We start from the raw sequence: 22,460 nt of genomic DNA on the forward strand, positions 1-22,460 counted from the left end.
GAGGAAATATATTATTTTATTTCCAAAGTTACATCTGAGACAGTCAGATATACGCATTGGTCATGATTATAAAATGTACTGAGCAAATTTAGAATGAGTACAAGTTCATACAGGAAGTTCTCATTTGTATGATGGAAACATGATTACTGTCTATGAACTGTAGGCATTTCCTCTCCCTTTCCACCTACCTTGCTACAGAGCCATTTTATCACCTTCCATTTTTATTTTTGCGGTAGACAGCTGTTGCTACCACCACTTTTCAAAGAAAATGTTCTTTTGAGCCACACCAAGGTTTCCTAGCAGCTTGGAGATGGATTCTATCATTGGCGGTGGACCACAGATGTACCAAAGTGTCTCCTTGGAAATATATTTTTCTAGATCTTTTCCAGATATTCTTCCTTCTAATAAAAGGAGTTAAGAGATACAGAGTTACAAAAAATCCTCATGTAATTGCAAACCAAAAAAAAAAGTGGGTGGGTGAGATGATGACTAATGTTTCAACAGCGAGATCTCTTTCAGCTGTTTGGGGCGAACTGCAAGGATTTTACTGCCGTCCTTATTAGATTCAGATTTACTGTTTTAGCCAAAGGCCAGTTATTATTAACAAAATCATGGTAAATGTTTTTGTTCTCTGGTATCCCAGAAACAGATCAAAACAACCTAGCTGTGGCATAACAGAAGGTGAAACAAGATCACATCTACCCTTTGGGCCAGTTAATTACTGCCAAAGTAAATAAATAAGATTGTCTTGAAACATAGTGAGAATTCTAATTAGCCACAAGTGAAAATCATAGTTGCAACTAGAGAAGTTGTCCACTATATTTGAAAGATGACACTCTCCCCCATAGATGATGCTTCACTTAATCACTGAAGCCTTTTTTCTTGTAATCGCTTAAATGGTTTAAAACTTAAGTTACGTGTGTGAAAAATCTGGCTAAATAGTAACATTGAACGCACTGAAGCTGCCTTATACTGAATCAGACCCCTGGGTCCATCAAGGTCAGAATCGTCGGCTCAGACTGGCAGTGGCTCTCCAGGGTCTCAGGCAAAGGTCTTTCTCCTCACCTACTGCCTGGTTCTTTTAACTGGAGATGCCAGGGATTGAACTGGGGGACCTTCTGCATGCCAAGCAGATGCTCTATCACTGAGCCACAGTCCCTAGTCAATTTCAGTATGCCCCTCAACTTAACACTGAAGTCAGAATTCACAATACAATTACTACTGTTAAAACGCATCAGTAGTACTCACCCTTGACGTAAGGCTGAAGGTTCTCACAGATTTCTGAACTCTGCTGGGTAACATGGAAACTGCATATGATCTTTCCAGGAAATGCATTTGTTAAACCAAGGATATGTTTCTGAAAAGTGAATGTTATTTGGTCATGGCACAGTCAAATAGATCAAAGAAGGTGTGATCTGCAGAAATCCAACCCCACAGATTTGAAGATTTGTATTAGAATAGACTATTCCGAGTATTCCATCTATAAGGATATGCAACTTTTTCATTTTTACAGTTTGCAATCCAAGCATGAGCTAGCGTGGTACAGTGGTTAAGAGCAGCAGACTCTAATATGGAGAGCCAGTCATCAATAATGTTTCTTGCAAATAAGTGAGCTGGGGGTGGTCACCCACTTCCCCCTCCCCTCTCCAGAATGCTTCTCCCCTCACATTGCACCCGGGGGTGGGAAGACAGGAGGAAATGCACTCATTTGCACTACTGTCTGCATACCTTTCCCCCAACCTCTCTGCACTCTCTCCAAACACCACTGGCCCTCCTGGCCCAGTCAAGCTTTTGAGCAAAAGGTTAGAGGGGCCAGCCGGAGAGCAGCAGGGTAAGCAGGCAAAGTCCTAATTTGGTTCTCAGGCTACTGTGGCAATGCTGGCTGGATCCACTGGGAAGTGGCAGAATCAGCAAACACATTCAGTCCCCGCCATGGGAGGTGACGGGCTCCTCTCTCCACAAACACCAGCCTTGGCCCTAAAACTCTCCTCTTCCCCTCGTCTGACACAGTGGTGTGTCACTGCCTGCCTCTCGCCCAAGATGGCTGCCCTCATGGCCCAAGAGTCACAGAGCTCTCCTCAACCACTGATGCCGACCAAATGAGCGAGAGATGTGTGTTTCATTTGGCTTACCCTAAACAGCAGCTCGTCCGTGTTCTTGGCACTGTACAACAGGCTAGTCGTTCCCATTTTGTACCCGGTTCCTTTCTTTTCTTGTTTTCTATGGAGGTCCGTGACATGGAGCAGTATGGAGAACAAAGGGTTGATTCCCACTCCACCCGCTATGAGTATGAGGTCTACAGGGGAGTCGGCAGGATGAGGGTCAAAGAAGAAGTTGCCTCCCACTCGCAAAGCCACCTCGGAGTTGACAGCGCACTAAAAGGAAGAGAGGGTTGAGAAAAGGACCGTTAGCTAGAAAGCAAACTGGGCTGTACACAAGGGGCCTAATAGCTACGGGAAAGCATTGGCAGGCTGAAGAGACACGTGGTCACAGGCAGCAGTGTTCACTCAGGAAGGAAACGTTCTGTCAGTCTAATATGCACGTTCCCTCAAAGCTAAGAATGTCCTTTGGCAGACTGCTCTGTGGGATAAGAAGACAGGGGTAGTCACATCATTCCACAGATTGATGAAAGCACGCCGGCTCTTCAGAAGAACTCCCAAGAGATTTTAAGATCCCCAGGAGCTTCTTTGATATAGTGGTTATACTTTTTATACTGAAAAACAATTTTAAAAAAATTCCTGGAATCAAACTTTTTAGACACAAGGTTCCCAGGAAAACATGAAGTAATGAGAAGAAATGATGCCGTTCTAATGGATTGCTTTACCTAACTGTTAGATCCATGCAGATCTTATGGGCGTAAGACAACCAGTGGTGTTACCAGCCATAGAGACTCAGGCTTGCTTCTGGGGGAGATCCTTCATCCCTTAAGCGGAAACCAAATAATGAAATCGTTATTTCCTCAGGTCAACTTGGGCTTCCTGTTTAAAGTAGCTTGCCCATGCAAATGATCTTTATATGGCATGTTCTAATTGAACCCTCTTTTTTAAAAAGATCTACTAAAAAAGTCAAACAGCTCAACTACCAAAAAAATGGGTGTGTGTAAAGTGCCTTCAAGTTGCAGCCAACTTATGGCGACCCCTTTTTTTGGGGGGGGTTTTCATGGCAAGAGACTAACAGAGGTGGTTTGCCAGTGCCTTCCTCTGCACAGCAACCCTAGTATTCCTTGGTGGTCTCCCATCCAAATACTAACCAGGGCTGACCCTGCTTAGCTTCTGACATCTGACGAGATCAGGCTATCCTGGGGGGTGTCCAAATACCATTCTAAAGACTTGGAATATATATATTCCTCTCACTCCAAAATAGGCAACATAAAACATGACAGAAATATCTCTGAGACCAAGTATGAGTATGAAATTTTTCCTTAAAATTTTGTAAAGGTTATTTGATTGCTGGAAGAGTCGTTTGAATGAGAGAAAATCAAGAGGGAAATAAATTCCGGCATGTTTTATCAGTACGATGAGAAAAGTCCAGTGAGAATCAGCACTGAGCAATAGTTAGAGGGTTGGACTAGGATCTGAGAGGCCTAGGTTCAAATCCCAACTCTGCCGTGGAAGTGTGCTGCGTGACCTTGGGCCAGTCACACACACTCTGTGTAACCTACCTCACAGGGTTGCTGTGAGGATAAAATGAAGAAGGGGAGAATGTTGTAAGTCAGTTTGGGTCCCCATTGGAGAGAAAACTGGGGCATAAACGAAGTAAACAAATAAAAGAAATCAGGATCAAAATCTAAACGGCTTTTCCATGGAATCTTGTTCAATCAAATGCTACTAAAGAACCTCTGAGATACAATATATTGTCCCTCCATTCAGAAAGTTACTAACTACTCTACACACTAACCATTAGCAGAAAACAATTACCTGTATCCATATAGCCTGTTCTGCATCTTTCTCTTGAGCTGTGAGGGGGAGGGGCCGTGGCTCAGTGGTAGAGCCTCTGCTTGGCATGCGGAAGGTCCCAGGTTCAATCCCCGGCATCCCCAGTTAAAGGGACTAGGCAAGTAAGTGATGTGAAAGACCTCTGACGGAGACCCTGGAGAGCTGCTGCCGGTGTGAGTCGACAACACTGACTTTGATGGACCAAGCCATCTGATTCAGTATAAGGCAACTTCATGTGTTCATTTTTTAATTTTTAAAATATTACTCCGAAAATCATACAGTGTTGCACTCGTATGCACACTAAAAGTTGCGTGAATCAGCCAGTATTCTCCTTTGCCATCACTTTATATATCACTGATACTCAGTGGCTCAACAGTCACATGTGGCTCTTTGCTATGCTACCTGTGGTGCTTCTGCGCATTGTTCCCCCATGTGGCACCTATTCCCATGTTCTGGGAAAGCAAGCAAGGCCACTGCCCAGTAGGGCTGGTGTTTGGCAGGTGATATTCACCTTGAAACAGCCACTGAAGGCACTGGAGGACAGGTAAGATACAAGCCTCCCTGAGCTGCAGGCCTCATGCCAGGAGTGGAAGTAAAGGGGCATCCTCTCAAAAAGAAAAAGAACAAAAAGAACCCCACCCTGCTCCACAGCCTCTGCATCCTCATCCCAACACGTGGGTGACTGCTGAGAGGACGGGGAGGGAGGGAGAGGGAGAGGGAGAGGGAGAGGGAGAGGGAGAGGGAGAGGGAGAGGGAGAGGGAGAGGGAGAGGGAGAGGGAGAGGGAGAGGGAGAGGGAGAGGGAGAGGGAGAGGGAGAGGGAGAGGGAGAGGGAGAGGGAGAGGGAGAGGGAACCCTACCTACTCAGGTGGACTCTGCTAATTAGAATGCTATTGTGATGTATTGACTATTAATAGTTACATTATTGTATGGGTGTGTTTGGCGGGGTGGTGCACAAGGCACACAGCAGTCATGCAGCTCTTTTGGTGATAGTAATTGTAAATGTGAGGCACGGAGAGAGTACAGCTGTTATGTATCATAGCAAAAGTTAATAAATTCTTAACACTGCATTTATCTTAAGACAGAAACCCATGAGTCAGGCAAACTGTCTGAACTATTAGTTGAGATTTTTCTGCGGCTTAATTTTTCACAATCGCCCCGCTCTGTAAGATGTTATTTAAGTACTCTCTCTTTGTGGCAGTATCACAGTTGTCTCCCAGTATCTATTAGCCTTGCAGTTACTAAGAAATTCAAGAACATCTCTTTTTTTAGATCCAGTACATATCTGTCTCCATTTTTGTTAAGTTTCCTTTCTGTTTTCAATGTATAGACTACAAAGGTGAAACAACAACAAAAGAGGAGGGGGGGAAACAAACAGTGTGGTAGGTCAAACTGTTTGATGTATACACATCCTTAGAAGCCCGGCATGAAATACAAGGTGGGACATGTGAGCCATATTCCAGTGTATATGGAATAAATAATTTTACAAGAAGCTTCATAATACTAGAAGGGCTTTTATGTGTGCTTACCGTGCATTATGATATTATACTGTTAGGATGTGTACTGGACTACAATTCTATGTCTGACCACTGAGGAAGGCCTTTTTGAGGCTGAAACGCGTTTGGTCCTTATTTGGTCCTACTTTTGGTCCTTATTTGGTCCTACTTTTATCATTGTACGTCTTCACATCAACTGTGTATGAGTTACATGTATTTATTGATTGTGAATGACTCGCCTATGATATGGGCCTTATGTTTTTAACTTTACTGTGCACCATATTAAAATTTATATACCGTATATACTCGCGTATAAGCCGAGTTTTTCAGCCCAAAAAAAGGGCGGAAAAAAGCCAACTCGGCTTATACGCGGGTCAATACGGTAGGGGAGGGGAGGGGGGAGGGGGGAGGAGGGGGGAGGGAAAACTTACCAGTGCCGTCGCCGCCGGCCCGCTCGCCTTCCCGCGGCCTGGGAGCGGCCAGCGGGGCCTGCCTGGGAGCAGGCCGGCCTCGCCGCCCCCCCCGCCGCCGCCCCCCCCCCGCCGCCGCCCGCCCGCCGCCCCGCTCGCCTTTTCGAGGCCTGGGAGCGGCCAGCGGGGCCTGCCTGTGAGCAGGCAGGCCTTGCCGCCCCCCCACCGCCCCCGCCCCGCTCGCTTTTTCGCGGCCTGGGAGCGGCCAGCGGAGCCTGCCTGGGAGCAGGCAGGCCTCGGCGCCCCCCCCGCCGCCGCCCGCCGCCCCCGCCCGCCTTTTCGCTGCCTGGGAGCGGCCAGCGGGGCCTGCCTGGGAGCAGACAGGCCCCGCCGCCCCGCTCGCTTTTTCGCGGCCTGGGAGCGGCCAGCGGGGCCTGCCTGGCAGGCTACCGGGCCCATGCCACTTTCCGCCCCCCAGAGCGGCCTGGGACGGCCTCCTGCAGCTGCAGGAAAGCCGCCCCCACGGGGCCCGCGCTGCTTTTCGCCGCCAGGAGCTGGTAAGGTAAGCCTGCCGGGGGGGGGGGAGGAGTTATAAGCCGACCCTCGGCTTATACGCGGGTGCCTAATTTTTCCCCATTTTTGGGGAGAAATTAGGCACCTCGGCTTATACGCGGGTCGGCTTATACATGGGTATATACGGTATTTGTAATTTTAGTGTTTTCTAGCTCACCTTTTCCGGATAGACTACAAAGGTATCAGATTTGCAAAGATCAGAATGGCTGTTTTGGAGATACATGTGGACAGTGTGGAACACTAACACACTGACCTAAAATACTGTTACCTATTAATGATAACCAGAAGTAATACAGGCCGGTGCAGCAGTTTCTGTTGCTCTCTCATTAATCCAAATATATCAACATACTTCGTCTAGGATGGGCTACTGAGTGTAAGTGCTTTCAGTGCCACAACACTATGAATGTAATTTTAAAAAATTAAAGAAGAACAGCACATTAAGAAAGGAAGGAACCTCTAAGGAGATGCCTCAGAGGCAGATAATTATGAGGTTAGGTTTTACAAGGTCCCTAATGGGCAACAGGGAATCAATAAGAAATCTCCACAAGTATTCATATTAGCTTGTATGGGCCATACTTTTCCAGAAAGTCTTTTAAAATGAGTTATTTTATTGAAATTCCAATGATGCATGAAACTAACCTATTTAGCAGCAGTGGGAGCCCATTTTTATGGTCACGTGGCAACCGATGGATTAGGATCAACCTGGGGATTCTTTTTGCTCAAGTGATAAGACTGCATTGATTTTACACTGAACTGCTAGTCAACAATACAGGAGCTTATTTCTCTTGACAACCATAAAAACTGAAGGGGCCCAGAAAGAGGAACTGCTGCTCACGCAAACTACTGCAAAGGGTGCTGGACCATGACAGCAGCTGATGTGCTCTTCTGCTGATATTCATGTTAGAAGGAAACACAGTCCACAGAACATTCCAGTCACTGTTTGTGTATGCTGGATAGAGAAGGAATAGATTATTTGTGTATGGGAGCAACTGGACAATCTGGGGGGGAGGGGCTGTGGCTTGGCATGCAGAAGGTCCCAGGTTCAATCCCCGGCATCTCCAGTTAAAGGGACTGGGCAAGTAGGTGATGTGAAAGACCTCTGCCTGAGACCCTGAAGAGCCACTGCCGGTCTGAGTAGACAGTACTGACTTTGATGGACCAAGGGTCTGATTCAGTATAAGGCAGCTTCATGTGTTCATTAAAGACAGAGCCCACAGTTGCAAGAGAAGAAAATGGTCTTATACAGGAACCAAACCAATTACCTCCCCGCCCCCCGGACACTAGGATACAAAATGAATGAGATGCGATATAAATACAAGTCTGGACATAACTGTATTTCACATACCTGTGTGTGCACCCACTGAGCAGGAGGATGCGCGGTATATTTTACTGCTAGTTCCAACTCTCCCTCCTGTTCTAGCAGAGCAGGACTTGAACATATTGAAAATCCACCAACGGCAGCAACGCCAGGTATGAAGAAGTCAACCCTAAAAGAAAATATAAGGTACTTAAGATGCTCATAAGGGACCTTGTAAAACCTAAACCAGATGCTGATTTTCTACATTTCCCACATCTAGCTCTAACTATCCTGACTGTGTTCTGCCTTGTCCCTCTGCACCCTAACTCCAATGGGCCCTTCTTTGTTACACCCCCTCCCACTTTCTAACCTGGATAAAAGGGATGGTGGATCCTCATTCTCATTTGTAACTGATGAAGTACATTTTGACTCATGAAAGCTTATACCCTGGAAGAAGAAGAGTTGGTGTTTATATGCCAACTTTCTCCACCACTTAAGGAAGAATCAAACCAGCTTACAATCACCTTCCCTTCCCCTCCCCACAACAAACACCCTGTGAGGTAGGTGGGGCTGAGAGAGCTCTAAGAGAGCTGTGACTAGACCAAGGTCCTCCAGCTGGCTTCATGTGGAGGAGTAGGGAAACCAACCCGGTTCTCCAGAGTACAGTCCACCACTCCAAATCGCCGCTCTTAACCATTACACCATGCTGGCTCTCTTTAAGGAGCTACGGGACTCAAATTTCATCCTAAAAAGAAAACAGATAATCTAAGGGGTTGAATTAAGTACCTTCTGTGACCACTATAAGTACTTACTATACCAGCCTGAAAAGAGGCAGCTCTACCAATGGTTACTTACTAGTTATACAGTTAGGTCAGTACTAAGGTTGCTGCAAATCAAAGATCCATACGCATCTGCCAGCAAAGATCTGAGCTTATTCCCACTGAAAACATACCGTTTCCCCGAAAATAAGACATACCCATAAAATAAGCCGTAGCAGGATTTCTAAGCATTTACGCAATATAAGCCATACCCCGAAAATAAGACATGGTGATATGCAGCGTACCTGCGCGAAGCGGTAAGGCGCTGTTCGAGGCGGGCGACGCTGCGCACTGCCGCCATCGCCACAGCCCCCCGGTTTAAATCCAACAGCTCGCGCTTTGGGGAGATGGGAACCTCGGGGTCTGCGGGCCGTGCCTTGCACTGACTCAGCCCCTTCGCCGTTCAGGATCTTTGGCGGGGGTGGGGAGAGGTTTGATTCCCTGCGCACCCCCCAAACAAAAGAGGCTTTGGGAATCACCTCCGCTCTTGGCGCACCTGGGTTGAATAACCGGCTGGACAGAGGCTCTGGAAGACCCCCCTTGCTCGCCCGCCCGCCCTCCGGGAATCGTATCGTCGGGGGAAGGTGGGGATTATGAGGAGGATTGGGGCACTCGCCAGCGATGGAACAAAGCCAGATCTTGGCGGCGATCCTTAAATTAGTACAATGCAGGAATTGGGCAGCTTTCCTCTCCACCTTCCTGACTCAGTGGGGTTTGGGTGAGATCCAAAGGAAGAAGAGCGAGGACTGCCTCATCAGGTAAAAACGGCTTCTTTTCTCCGTCTGCAGATGCTTCCCTTCACTATCTGTTTAAAAGGGGAGAATTGTGTACAGGGTGGGGGGAGAACTGGGGGCATTTCTGTCTCTCAGTATTAAGTTGCGGGGGGGGGGGGGACCAGATGCGTGCAGGTTCGGTTCTGTGTGACTGTAAAACGGGCGAGGGGGACCTGGGGAAACTCTCCAGGCTGTCTGTGAGAAAGTAGCCTGCGATCCCGAAGCCGCTTATGCCAGAGTCGGTGCTCTGCAGGGCAACGCCGCCCGGCTTTCGGCGGGCAGATTCGGCTTGGCGGAGTCAGCTCAGGTGTCTACTGCGGCGGGGTTCGTTTCCCATCGAGCAGGTTTAGTTAAGAAGACGACTTAACTATCTTTGAATAAATGTAGATTGTTGTACCATACTTAATAAAAATAAGACATCCCCTGAAAATAAGCCATAGTGTGTCTTCTTAAGGAAAAATAAATATAAGACAGTGTCTTATTTTCGGGGAAACACGGTAGTTAGCTCCTCTGCAATGCTATGCATCCTGTCGGGAGTAGAACCCGCCTTAGAAGATGATTTCTTGCTCTGCTACTGCGTCCAGCATTAGTGCCACCAGCAAGTTTTTCAAGAAATAGCTACAAATTCTTGAAAAGATCTTATGTTCATAAATATGAAGCCTATTCACATTTCATCTCAGATGAAAAAATTAAGCCCATATCATTGATGCTGCGCTGCAAGCTGCACTGTAGCACCCTCTGGTGGTAAATACTTTAGCACACATCAAGTTACAAATACCTCTGTAGGGTTCAGTTTGGGTACAAATTGTGCAAGGAGTTTATCCCCTGTGTGGGAACAGCTGGTTGTTATACAAAATTAGCATCTCATTAAAGAGCTGAAAGCCCAGCCTCCACTCACCTGGACAAACACAGGCTGCCATGTTTCCTAGCTATTGTTCCACCCCCTTCTTTTCCCTTACTGCAAGATTTCAAAGCAGCTTTTGAGAAAATGCAGCCATTTACTATTTAAAGCCTCCCTAGTTCTTTCTGTGTTGGGGGTGAAAGAGATCGGCTCTGACACTGCACACTACTGGCAGATGACAATCCCATCTCAAACCCTTTCCCACAAAGGCATCTGTGCAAGTGTATGTATGTACAACTGGCAAAGGAACAGTATCTTTTAAAAAGAAAATAACGTGACTGAGCCCACAACTCTGAAACAAAGCGCACACACAAGGACTGCATTTATATGAGCTCTAAAAGGTAAAGATCCTCTTTGCAAGCACCAGGTCATTCCTGACCCATGGAGTGATGTCACATCCCGACGTTTCCTAGGCAGACGTTGTTTACGGGGTGGTTTTCCAGTGCCTTCCCCAGTCATCTTCCATTTACCCCCAACAAGCTGGGCACTCATTTTACTGACCTCAGAAGGATGGAAGGCTGAGTCAACCTTGAGCTGACTACCTGAAACCAACTTCCGTTGGGATCGAACTCAGGTTGTGAGCAGAACTTGGACTGCAGTACTACAACTTACCACTCTGAGCCACGGGGCTCAATATGAGCTCTAGGAAAACATTAATACCAACTGAATTGAAAAGCAGCAAGGGGCACAAACAATCTCCATCTACAATTACATGATGCACGGGAATGTTCATGATACAAACCAAACAGGTCACTAGAGTTCTATGCTTAATTCTTTGTGATTCCTGTTGCAAGGTGCAACCCACCAAATTAAATCATAAAGATTAAAAACTCAATCTGAGCAGCGCAACAGACTTTCTGCTGCAATACAGCAGGGCAGATTTGAAACATCAGAGCAGCTTGCAAATAGCAATGGAGGAGGAGAGTCTATTTCCGTATGATGACGGTCTTGCAGGGGGGGGGAGGTGCTGGAAAGAACCGACGGAAACGCCCCAAGCTGCCAGAGTCATGTTTCAAAGGCTGCGCCCCAACCCATGCATTTCCATGCTCAGAATGATGAACAGTTACAGAATCTGCTCAGCTTTATGATGGTACTGCAATATAGTTAACTGCAAAATAATAGCCCAGGAGATGAAGCAAGCTCCCTGATACCTAAATGATGCCGCGACTCAGAGTATGCTCAGGAATCCTTCGCTAATTACAGATAGCAGCAGCTTCCAACGTATTCCACCCAAAAAGCTATAGATATTGAATATAATTATAGTCATATAAATGCTATTTATATGCATTTATTCATAATTAAACATCAGAAAATGTGCTATATTGAACAGGCTATCAACACAAGTTGAACAGAAGCTTGATTAGGAGGGGAGGAAAAATGAAGATTTTTACATAATATAGACTAAAACTCCTCTGAAATGCCATCAAAATGTTTCTTTTCAAAGTTTCTCACATATACCACCTGAGTATTGGGTACAGACTTTCTCCTATCCAGTATACGTGTGCGTGCACGCACGTACACACACAGAGTCCCCTGCATTGCCTGAAAAGCTGAAGCAGCGCACAGAAACCTGCTTCCTGGGACTGCTATCACCTTACTGAGAGTAATTTATTGTTTCCCTTATTCTTCCCCTCTGAATTGGTTCCTGCAATATTGTTTTAGGGCACCTTTGGTAAAAAAAATTAAGATATTGTGGTTTTAAATTGTAAATTTTGGGATTTTATCTGTGCTGGAATGTGGTAAGCAGCTCTGCGCCTGACCTGTAAGTCAGGAAAGGGTGGCATATAAATCAAAAAAATAAATAAATAGTGGCTAGAGTTAAGGGAGTAATTCTAATGGGGGGGAGGATATGCCATCCCCCCCCAGGGGGTCATTCACGGTTTTAGGCTGCCCCTTGTCCCCATTTGCAATGGCTTCTGACAGTAAATGAAGCAGAATTATTTTATGCTGCTAATTTGCAGGCCAATGTTGTGTACTTTGGGGGGGGATCCCAATGTTGTGTATTTGGGGAAGTGATAGTAGATTCAAGGTTAAGAACTGCTGAGCTAAAGTTACAGCATTCCTAATCTGGTGCTTCAGAACAGCCATTAGGAAGACTCCCAGCATGAACAGACAGATTCTGCCTCTGCCAACAACCAGTTTTTCTTTCTCTGTTCTTTCTCGTGCGTCACTGAGATTTTCATAGTATTTGAAAGCAGAGGCCACCTTTACTATTTACCAAAACTCAGCCCCAGCATTCCTTGTGCTTCTTCCATTTATTTATATCCCACTTTTCAACCAGAAGGGCCCCAAAGTGGCTGATGTTTTAAACTTCTTCCCCCCTACACCATTCCCAACACATTATTTGTTATATTATTCTGAATGCATAATCTGGGAAGACCCAAAAACAGAAACTGCAAGTCAGCGTGGTATAGTGGTTAAGAGCAGTGGACTCCGAACTGGAGAGCCGGGTTTGATTCCTCACTTCTCCACATGAGTGGTGGACGCTAATCTGGTGAACCGGGTTGGTTTCCCCACTCCTCCACAAGAAGCCAGCTGGGTGACCTTGGGGTAGTCACACACTCTCAGCCCCACCTACCTCACAGGGTGTCTGTTGTGGGGAGGGGAAGGGAAGATGATTGTAAACTGGTTTGATTCTTCCTTAAGTAGTAAAGTTGGCATATAAAAACCAACTCTTCTTCTTTTTCAATAGCAATACAGAGGAAAACAGGTCAATTCTCTAACAAGGGCGCCGAGCAAGCAGCAAGGTAAAAGAGGGTTGGATTCTATGGAACTCTCCTGTTATTGGGGATGTTTTCCTCTCTCGCCAATGCAAGCGTTCCCCAGGATCCAAACCATCATATTTGTCCTGCAATTGAACTCAAAATACCACTGCTTAGAAGAGAAACACTCAGAAATCTCAGAGACACTACAGATTCTACTAAGCTGCATTTTGTGATAGCTCAAGCCCTATAGGATGACATAACATGAACAAAATCAATTAGACACTGGTAAAAAGAAAAATCAGCACATCTTTTGTGTTCTGCAAATCTGGCGAAGAGACGTGTGCATGTTTGAAGCAGAAAGGCAAACCCTGCCGCTTCATTATAAAAGTCGGCCTTATTAACCTTTTCCCTCATGGCCCAGTTCATCACGCCACTCATTAGAACACAATCACACTTACAAGCTGCACTGGAGAAAGTCAGCATGCCAAACAGAATTAGAATACTTTAAAGAAAGATAATGAAAAGAGTAATTATAATTAAAGATTCCAGTTTTCAGGATGATAATTACCAAAACATTTTGAAGGGTAAATGTTTCTCCAAGAACCAGCCCGCACAAATTTAGTATGCATCTGTGCACATGTGTAAAGACTTGCGGCAAATTACTCCACAAACATGAATTATTGCAATCAACATCTCGTTTTCTTGTTCTAAATGTAAAAGCCTGCAAAATTACCACTGTACTAGTAACTTGTGCTATTAACATCCTTACACTTTGGTTCTTCTAAAACCTGTTCACCAGATGGACCCACAATAGAAGGGAGGGGAGAATCAGAGAGAAACTGACAGGCCCAGTTTTCAATCCACCCTCAAAATGGCATCTGAATGGCATTTCCTCAATACATCCAAAGTAACAAAATTCTAACATGTAATGTTCAATAATGACAGTTGCACTGGAAGCATTAAGGACAACAGTAAGGAAGGGATCACGGCTCAGTGGAAGAGGGTTTGCACTGCATGCAGAATGCCCCAGGTTCATTCCCCAGCCTTTCGAATTAAAGGGTCAGGTCACATAGGAGAGCATTTAGCCTAATAGTCCAATGATTTGATGGAATGAGGCAGATTCATGTGCTCAACCATACTATGGCCAAAGATCCAAAGTGCTACTTCAGGGGCATCCAATGGTCAAACTGTTTCTAAAGACACTGGCCACTGGTGGTACGCAGGTCTACTGACTGAGAAACAAAGTCTACTGCTTTGTCGGACATGTGGAAACAGTCATGTGGTTCACTCAATCAAGGCCACCAATTTTGTCATATATCTGAAGGTATCAAATAACTTGCATCACTCACAGAAAACATTACACGGATATATCAGAAGACCCATTCACAGATTATTTGTTCCAGATGTTTTGATCAAAGCTGGATAGTGGGGAAGTCTTTGTCGCTGTCAATTTCTTGATCTGGATCAAATTCCATGGGGCTAAGAGGTACAACCCTTTCTTCCTGTGCTTTCCCCCCCAGCCTCAAACATTCTCCTGCATCTATTATTTGGTTTGTTAGAGGAAAAATGCAGACATCATTCGGGCAACCTATATATTTTCCACAAATAGCAGCTCCAGGGGTCTATTTGAGGACTGAAAAGTGGTGGTGGTGGTGGTGGTTAACACACCCTGTTTGCAGCCCTAGTTCTAATTGATGGCTTCCCCATGGCCGCTATTTACCAATAAAAACCAGATGAGATTGCCTGGACAATCCATTCACAGGTCTTGTAGAGTCTCATTTTGCTTGTCCCTTAGGCCTATACTTGTAAAATTCTCTTTTTATAAATCCAGAAAAGAGCCTTACCATTGCCCTGCCTTGAAAGTAAATTCTTTATCTGCGACTGCCAGACGAAGCCTTTTAACTGTTTCAGATTCACTGGTGATTCCACACACTTTCGCTTTAGAAATAATCTAAAAGACAAACAAATTTCTGTATGATCACTGCTCTTTACAAGAAAGGTTCACAAGAGTCAGAAGACAGGAAATATCCTGTGTATAAAAGCACATTTCCAGCCATGGATTGTCAATGATGGGTTGTGACAACTATGATTCTCAACTACATTGTTTGGCTAGTACCGACAGATAACCTGTAGTTAAAGTTCTTAATTCCCAAGCATTAAAGATTTCATTTTGCTGATAATCTATAGCTTAATTCCCTTGATATCAGAATACTTTGTAGAGATCAAACGTCTTAGAGTGAAGACATTAAGCAAAAAAGTTATGGACGACTAAACCACTACGTTTATGCTCAGTTTATAGGCAAAATAACTTTTTTTTAAATCTTCTATGCAAGATATTGGGTGTTCCAAAGCACTAAAAGAGAAACAGGGCTTTACCGAGTCCTATGGAAAAACCCCACATGGTGCCCACTGTCTGTACGGTGGAGAAAGGGATCACAATATTTTTTTTCCGTACAGCATCTTTGGAGCCCTGACCACTCAATGTACCTATGCACAAAGTCCATCAGAATGGTAATCCTTCACTCAGACACACAATGCCGTACCCAAATGCAAAGATCTGAAATCTTCTAGAAACTATACTACAGGTTAAACACGTCAGAATATCCAAATGGTTGCAGAACAGATAGTGTCACCCACTCTCCTATTTACTGATGTATGAATAGAGAATCCTGAACATTCCTGAGGGATTCTCTCCTGGTTTGATAGCCTCCAGTCTGTCCAGCCTTAAAAGTAAAAATTTAGTTGCTCCAGATGGCCATTCCTAGCCGGTGCCCTGCTGATCCACTTACAAAGCTCACTCGTGCCCCCCGCAAAGCTAAATATTTGCGTTAGATTACAGAGTTTAAGTATACTGAAAAATCATGTTAAGACAACCACCTCAAGTCTCCATAAATTTAGAGAGCTTAAAAAAAAACCTCATGTAACTACACTTACAACTGTGTCATTTCCCATCCAGAATGACTGGCGTCCAACAAATGAAATTTTAGCCAGTAACATTTTAATTTAAAACATATGGCAGGAAATGAATTTCTCTATAAAAAGAATATTTGAACATATCTACTGTCCAGTAAAACAACAGGATGCTTGCCAACTAAAAGCAAGCATACTTATCCTTAACTTTAGTAGACAACGCTGGGCCAAAAGAACATTTGTACTTCTTAATTATTCTACTGCCGTCATGATACTTGGTAAATGTTATCCCTAATGCAGAAGCACATATTCCGGCATCCCCTTCTTCCCATTAACCTATGACCTGATCTGTGAACACAGTATTGGCAATTTTTATTAGGTTCTCAGTACAGAATTGTTATAGTAAACAAGTTTGAGTCAGAATGATTTAAAACGGTGCGGGGGGGGGGGGAAGCAATGTGCCCTATTTCCCTACTTATTCCCTTTAGAATTATTCTCCCAGACTTGTAACTAAACCTGATCACCAAACAAATGTCAGAGTGTCTCTATGCTAAGCAGACCTTGTAATTAGATGCTCAAGCGCCACAAAAGAGAAGATGAGGCTAAATTGAACCGCATTATCAACTTGCTTACCAAGATTGCAGAGAGTAAACTGCTATTCCTGCTTTCTTGGTAAAGGTATAAATTTTCTGAAGTCAGCAAGAAGAGCTCCCTAGGTCCCATTTTCTTCTACATAAAGAGGATACCAAATTCCTGTTTTGCACTTTTGAAAACTCTCCTACATCAAGAAAATGCAGGATGTGTGCGGAACTAAGAAACATGCATCAAATTTATGAGAAAAAGCTTAACCACTGTTACTATTTCAAGGCAAGTTTCCAACTGTTTCAATTACAAGAGTGTCTTCACTGCCAAGAATAGTAAATTCATGTTAATAATCTTTGTTAATCCTCACAGTACTTGACCAGCAAAGTGCCATTACGAGTGAGGATTTTTTAGAAAAACTATGCAGCTGCATATTTTAAAGATCTGTAGTCATTCTCTGTTAACAGATTTTGGGTGCCAGGTTTAGTTAAAACATTTATACCCTGCCTTATTACCTCCTCAGATTCACAAAACACTCCATTAACAAAATTTTAAAATGCGCAGATAATAGACTTTTAAAAGCAGAGAATTGAAAAGAATGCACAGATACACACTTATAAACACGACCACAACCTTTTACATGGCTGCTGAGCACTGCTCTGTGTTCAGTAATGAGGGAAGAATTAGCTGTTGTAGCAATATTTCCTTTTTTAATGTTTTATTTCAAAGTCCTCTTGTTCAATACAGCCTGCTTATTCACCTGAAGGCATTCAATTCCATAAATGGCACAGAATCCCATAGAGAAGGTTAAAACATTATCACATTTACCAGGCCGGTTCGCAAACCACGGCCGCCAAAAAAACAATATGAGCCCCATGCAAAGGTGACCTCTACTTTCTCATGCCCGACTACCCGGATCCTTCTCAGCCATCCCATAAAAACAACTCACATGACTTGTTCACACAAACAGGCTTATAATTGGTTCTTTCTATGCGCCCCATACTCCCCTCCCCCACCATTCCTTTTCTCTCATTTATGTCACATGAACACATGAAGCTGCCTTATACCGAATCAGACCCTTGGTCCATCAAAGCCAGTATTGTCTACTCAGATTGGCAGCAGCTCTCCAGGGTCTCAGGCAGAGGTCTTTCACATCACCTACTTGCCTAGTCCCTTTAACTGGAGATGCCGGGGATTGAACCTGGAACCTTCTGCATGCCAAGCAGATGCCACGGCCCCTCCCATCTTTCCATCCAGGAAGCTCAGGGCTGCATACATGGCATCCTCCCGATTTCATTCTCCCAGCAAAGCTGTGAAGAGACACTGAGACATAACTGGCCCAAGGTTATGTTTTCCCCTTTCCCTTCAACAGAGGCTACTGGATTAATAGCCACACTACCAACACCTTGCTGAGATCACTGTGCCCCTGGGGCCTGTGGAATTTTATCAGCCTAGTTGTCCTCGCAGGCTGCTCTGCACAACACCAATTCATTTCGGTCAGCTATGCTATGATACCAACCTCCTGCCGAAAGTCATTTGCTGTTCTCTCCAGATGATCCGACTTTCTTTTGGATTTCATTTTGCTTTAAACACAAAGAACAAGTTACCATTTGCCCTCATCAGAATGCACAATCTATCTTTTAAACGGGGGAAACCATATTTTATTTGTTTATGTTATTTATAGTCCACCTTTCTCACTTGAACTCAAGGTGGATTACAGTTAACATTAGTTGGCTTACAAAATAAGAAATTTTGTTAAGAAGAACAGTTGGTTTTTACACCCCAATTTTCTCTACCTTTTAAGGAGTCTCAAACTGGCTTACAATCGCCTTCCCTTCCTCTCCCTACAACAGACACCTTGTGAGGTAGGTGAGGCTGAGAGAGCTCTAAGAGAACTGTGACTAGCCCAAGGTCACCCAGCAGCCTTCATGCGTAGGAGTGGGGAAACCAACCCGGTTCACCAGATTGGAGTACACCACTCATGTGGAGGAGTGGGGAATCAAATCCAGTTCTCCAGATTACAGTCCACTGTTTTTAACAGCTACACCACGCTGGCTTAAGAGGTGGGATAAAATATTTAAAACTGATTTTAATCAACTAAATGTAACAACACTAAAACTTATGCTTAATTATGTCTCAGAATACAAGATCTATAGTTCTTATGGGAACGTTTGTCTCAAAGGCTGCTTTCACACAAGTTGGATATTGAACTTTCAATATAAGTGGATTTTCCTGTTTCATACAGGAAGATCCACTTGCAAATTATCGTAAAGTGCATTATCCAATGTGTGAAAGCAGTCTTAGTGTGCAATCCTAAAGTCAATGGACTTAGAAATGTGTAACTCTGCTTAGGACTGTACCATTAACATAATATGTAGGAGTTGAACACATATACAGCACACAAATGTTTTGAAGAAATAAATAAACCTTACCCATTTACTGTGCAGTAACATAAACCTGCATATTTTGGCTGTAAGAATGATGAACAAATGGGAATAACTCCAGCAGCACCTCTCAGTAATGGAGGAATAGCAAAGATAGCAGCACGGACCATGCTGTTCTTTAAGTCTTAATTCCACCTGTAAATGCAATTTTAAAAGCAAACGATTAGAATGTGTTGTTATTTCTTCTTTCTCTCTTGCAAATCAATAAGGAAGCTCAGACAACAATCTCAAACAGCCAGACCTGTTCAACTCTAAAACAGACAAATGATTTGGCATCCGATCAACGCCCTTGTTACCTTTATCACAAAAGTATTTGCTAGTTTGAATGGGGAAAAACATAAAAGTAATCCATTCCTGGATAGGTGGTGACATCACAGACACTTGCCTTGAGTCAGGTGTTTGCATCATAACTACATCCCCCTTTCTATCTGTGGCTATTCCAGCCAGACACACTTCCTGGCTATTCCAGCCAGACACACTGGCTATTCTATGTATTCCCTCCAAATTCCTAAAGACTGGTTCTCCCATCACCGAACATGTCAATGGAGTCCAAGCCAGCTGACAGTGAAGTCATGGGTGCAATGGAGAGCAAGAGATGGGAGGATACAGACCAGGAAATATGGCTGTCATGTTGATGCTGGGAGTTTGGGTGCTAGAAAATCCAGGTCCCTTCAGCCACCCACTCTGTAGCCAGATGCAATTCTAGTGTGGAGAGGCTGTGCCTCATGGCGAGTCTGCTGGGGACTAAGCTCCATTCCTCCCTGTTAAGTCTCCAGGCAGGGCTCTCTACCCATCAAGCCAATTGCCGCTGGCAAAAGCAGGTAGGGTGCCTTCATGCCCTGCCAAACCCTTTGGTGGGGCTCCATGGGGAGGGGACGGAGAGTTGTGCATTCCCACAAGGCCTCACTTTAACTTAGCCTTAGCTTGTGTTTTTGCTAAAAAAAAAGAAAGAAAGAAAAAAAGAGACATTCTGGTCTCTAGATTGCCTATGGGGAGCAACTTGCTGACCCAGATGCCAGCAGCTATAGGGCATGATGGTGTAATGTGCAATCACCTAATTAATCCTGGAAGCCTATCAGTCTCCTCTGCTGGCCCTTGTTTTAATATCTTCTATTGCTTAGGCAAATTTGTTATGACCCTCCCGCCCCGCCCCGCCCCGCGTCAGGCATTGATCTTAGGTAAAGGACACAGCTTTTTACAACCATGGGAAAGGTTTCACTTTTGAGAGAGATAGTTAGGGAGGGGAGATTACACCCAGCTGTGAAAGATCACCAACTCCCTTCCTGCCTCATCCTGGAGACATCTGAAGGACATTTGTCTCCCTAGCAACAAATCACTCTTATCTCGGCTGACATGTCACAGGTGCCTTTGATACTGCAGTCAAACTGCACTCTTGACATGGCCAGCTGAATGTGATCTGCAATCCAATCAACCAATGGTTTATGATTATGGTTTGATCTTCAATTGGTACTGGCCAGGCCTTTGAAGTTCTAGCATAAAAGTAGACCATGGTGCCTTGTAGAGTGTGTGTCTTTTGGGAAATGGCTGGTCCATTCCCTGAGCTCACCAACACTTGTTGTTGTTTTTTGCCCTCTGAGGGGGAACCTATGATGGAATTATTTGGAACTCGAAACAACCAACTTATGCTGACTTGAAACCTCTTGTGGAACTGGTATCGTATACTTTTGAATGCCTTGTCAAACTTGCCTAAGCTGAAATGTGTAGCTAGAATATGCTTTATTATTTTTGCTTGCTTGCTTCTCTGAACCTTTGCTGCGAAACTGCACTCTTCTTAATAAACTTGTTAGCCTTAAAATTGGAGTTTGTGACTTTTGCTTTTGGTGGTTCCAAGCTAAATCTGAGTGTCTGAAGCCTTTGGCTTGCTACCGCAGTTTGTAATCTCTTTTGAAGGTAAAGCCTCCCCCTGCTAGGTCTCTACCTTGCAGGGCGAGTTTGCTATTGTGGTGCTAAATAGCTGGCAGAAGCTTTGCCCTTAGGCTCTGCTAAGTGTAATCCTTGTGAAGGGCTGGTGGCAGATCTACCCGCTAAACTCAGAGGGGAAGCTCTGAGTGAAGCGTCGTGTGTGAGCAGCAGCTTTTGTCTATTTGCCTATTTGGGTCCCTTTGCCTGGCGGAGGCTGGCAAGGTGCCCTGCAAGTGGCAAGGCTGTCTGCATTCTGACCCAGATAGGAGCCTCCCACTCCTCGGTGCTAGGCATTGAGGGCTGGAACTCCTTGACAGGAGGGATATTAGAAAAATACATCCACTCACCCAATCAGGGTTTTACATTCTAGAGATCCTGGGGAGACTGCCAAACCCTGAAGAGTGACAAAGGCAGCAACTCACACTGCAAGTATTTTAATATGGCACCTGAAAACTTAATGGAATAGAAAAACTTTACCATGAAGCAGATTGGTGTTAATCCAGATTCACAGATGGGGGATCACGGCTGAAGCCCAGAGCCTTTCCCAAGGCCCCTAGCAAATCTCTGGCACACTGGGCTGCCCTACTGTTTTGTACTTCAAGGAAGATTTAAGTTATGTTCATACCCAGGTATGAATTATTTATTGGAGGCTCTTCTTGGTCTTACATAAGTTTTTTTTTCATCTTCCTGTCAATTCACAAGCCAGGCCTTAACATTCTCCCCAGCTCCACAATCTTGATCACTGGTGCCCACCCCCATGTGTTGCAGCAGGTAGAATGGACAGAGTTTAAATTGTAACCAGGTGTAGATAGGCAGAAATCTACTAGCCATTGATAGATCTGCCCACCATGACTTTGTCCAGTTCTCCTGTTTTAATTAAAAGCAATTTAGGGTGATTCCTAATACCACATCATGTAGTAGTGAGTTTCATAAGTTGGCTATACCTGAAGTAGTATTTTTCTTTGGTCTGCCTGTAACATAGGCCATTGGCTTTGTTGGAAGACAGAGTTCTATTCATTACAAAAAACATTCCTTTTATGCAGCTATATATTACATGTATTCTATATTTTATTTATTACATTCTACACTGCTGTTTCCTCCAATAAGTTCAGGGCAGCATGCATACCCCCTCTTGATTATTTCCTCACAAAAATCCTGTCAGAGAGAGACTGACTGGCACAAAGTCGCCGAGTGAACCTTGTGGCAAGAATGAGGATTTGAGCCCAGATCTCCCCTGGACCAGTACAAGACTCTAATCACTGAGCCACACTGCCCTTCTCTGTATGCTGATAAGAACTTTTAAAGTTCATTTCGCACGTCATCCTTAGCCAGACCTGGCTGTGTTCATTTTGCCTCTTGGATGATATACCTGTTTATTTATAGTCAACTTATCTTACTGACCTAATTTATTATATTCTTGTCTAGTAAAATGTCCAGGTATGGCAAAAATTAGGACCAGTTCTATTTGCATTTGCTTATTTGTAATGATTAATTGGCACTGGCAATGTTTTATATAAGCTGAAATGGTTGGTTGTGATCTCTAATTGATTAACAAAAAAAAGATTAAATGTATAATAATGCTGGGGGGGTCAATAAATTTTTTATCTTAAGTCCAGTATTTTTATTGAAACGATCTGACAACCCTGTGCTATATTTTAGGTATTGATTTGTATTTCCAGAAATGTTTGTTAGAG

At 44.3% G+C, this 22,460-nt stretch overlaps 1 protein-coding gene across 2 annotated transcripts; it reads right to left on the reverse strand.

The window, feature by feature from the left end:
* Nucleotides 1-225: 225 nt before the first annotated feature.
* On the reverse strand, nt 226-18,959 carry OXNAD1 (oxidoreductase NAD binding domain containing 1). 2 transcript variants are annotated; one of them, XM_056858009.1, is made up of 7 exons: nt 18,832-18,959; nt 17,919-17,982; nt 14,752-14,858; nt 7,759-7,900; nt 2,133-2,375; nt 1,249-1,357; nt 226-401 (listed from the first exon to the last, which is right to left on the reverse strand). In XM_056858009.1, exons 1-7 carry the CDS (start codon nt 18,951-18,953, stop codon nt 247-249), a joined length of 942 nt encoding a protein of 313 aa, XP_056713987.1. In that variant the 5' UTR covers nt 18,954-18,959; the 3' UTR covers nt 226-246. The 2 variants fall into 2 exon arrangements, with proteins under 2 accessions (XP_056713987.1, XP_056713986.1); XM_056858008.1 differs by lacking the exon at nt 17,919-17,982 and having other exon boundaries at nt 18,832-18,937.
* Nucleotides 18,960-22,460: the final 3,501 nt, after the last annotated feature.

Source organism: Euleptes europaea, chromosome 11, assembly GCF_029931775.1.
Source record: "Euleptes europaea isolate rEulEur1 chromosome 11, rEulEur1.hap1, whole genome shotgun sequence".
In the NCBI taxonomy this organism is placed as follows: Eukaryota; Metazoa; Chordata; class Lepidosauria; order Squamata; family Sphaerodactylidae; genus Euleptes; species Euleptes europaea.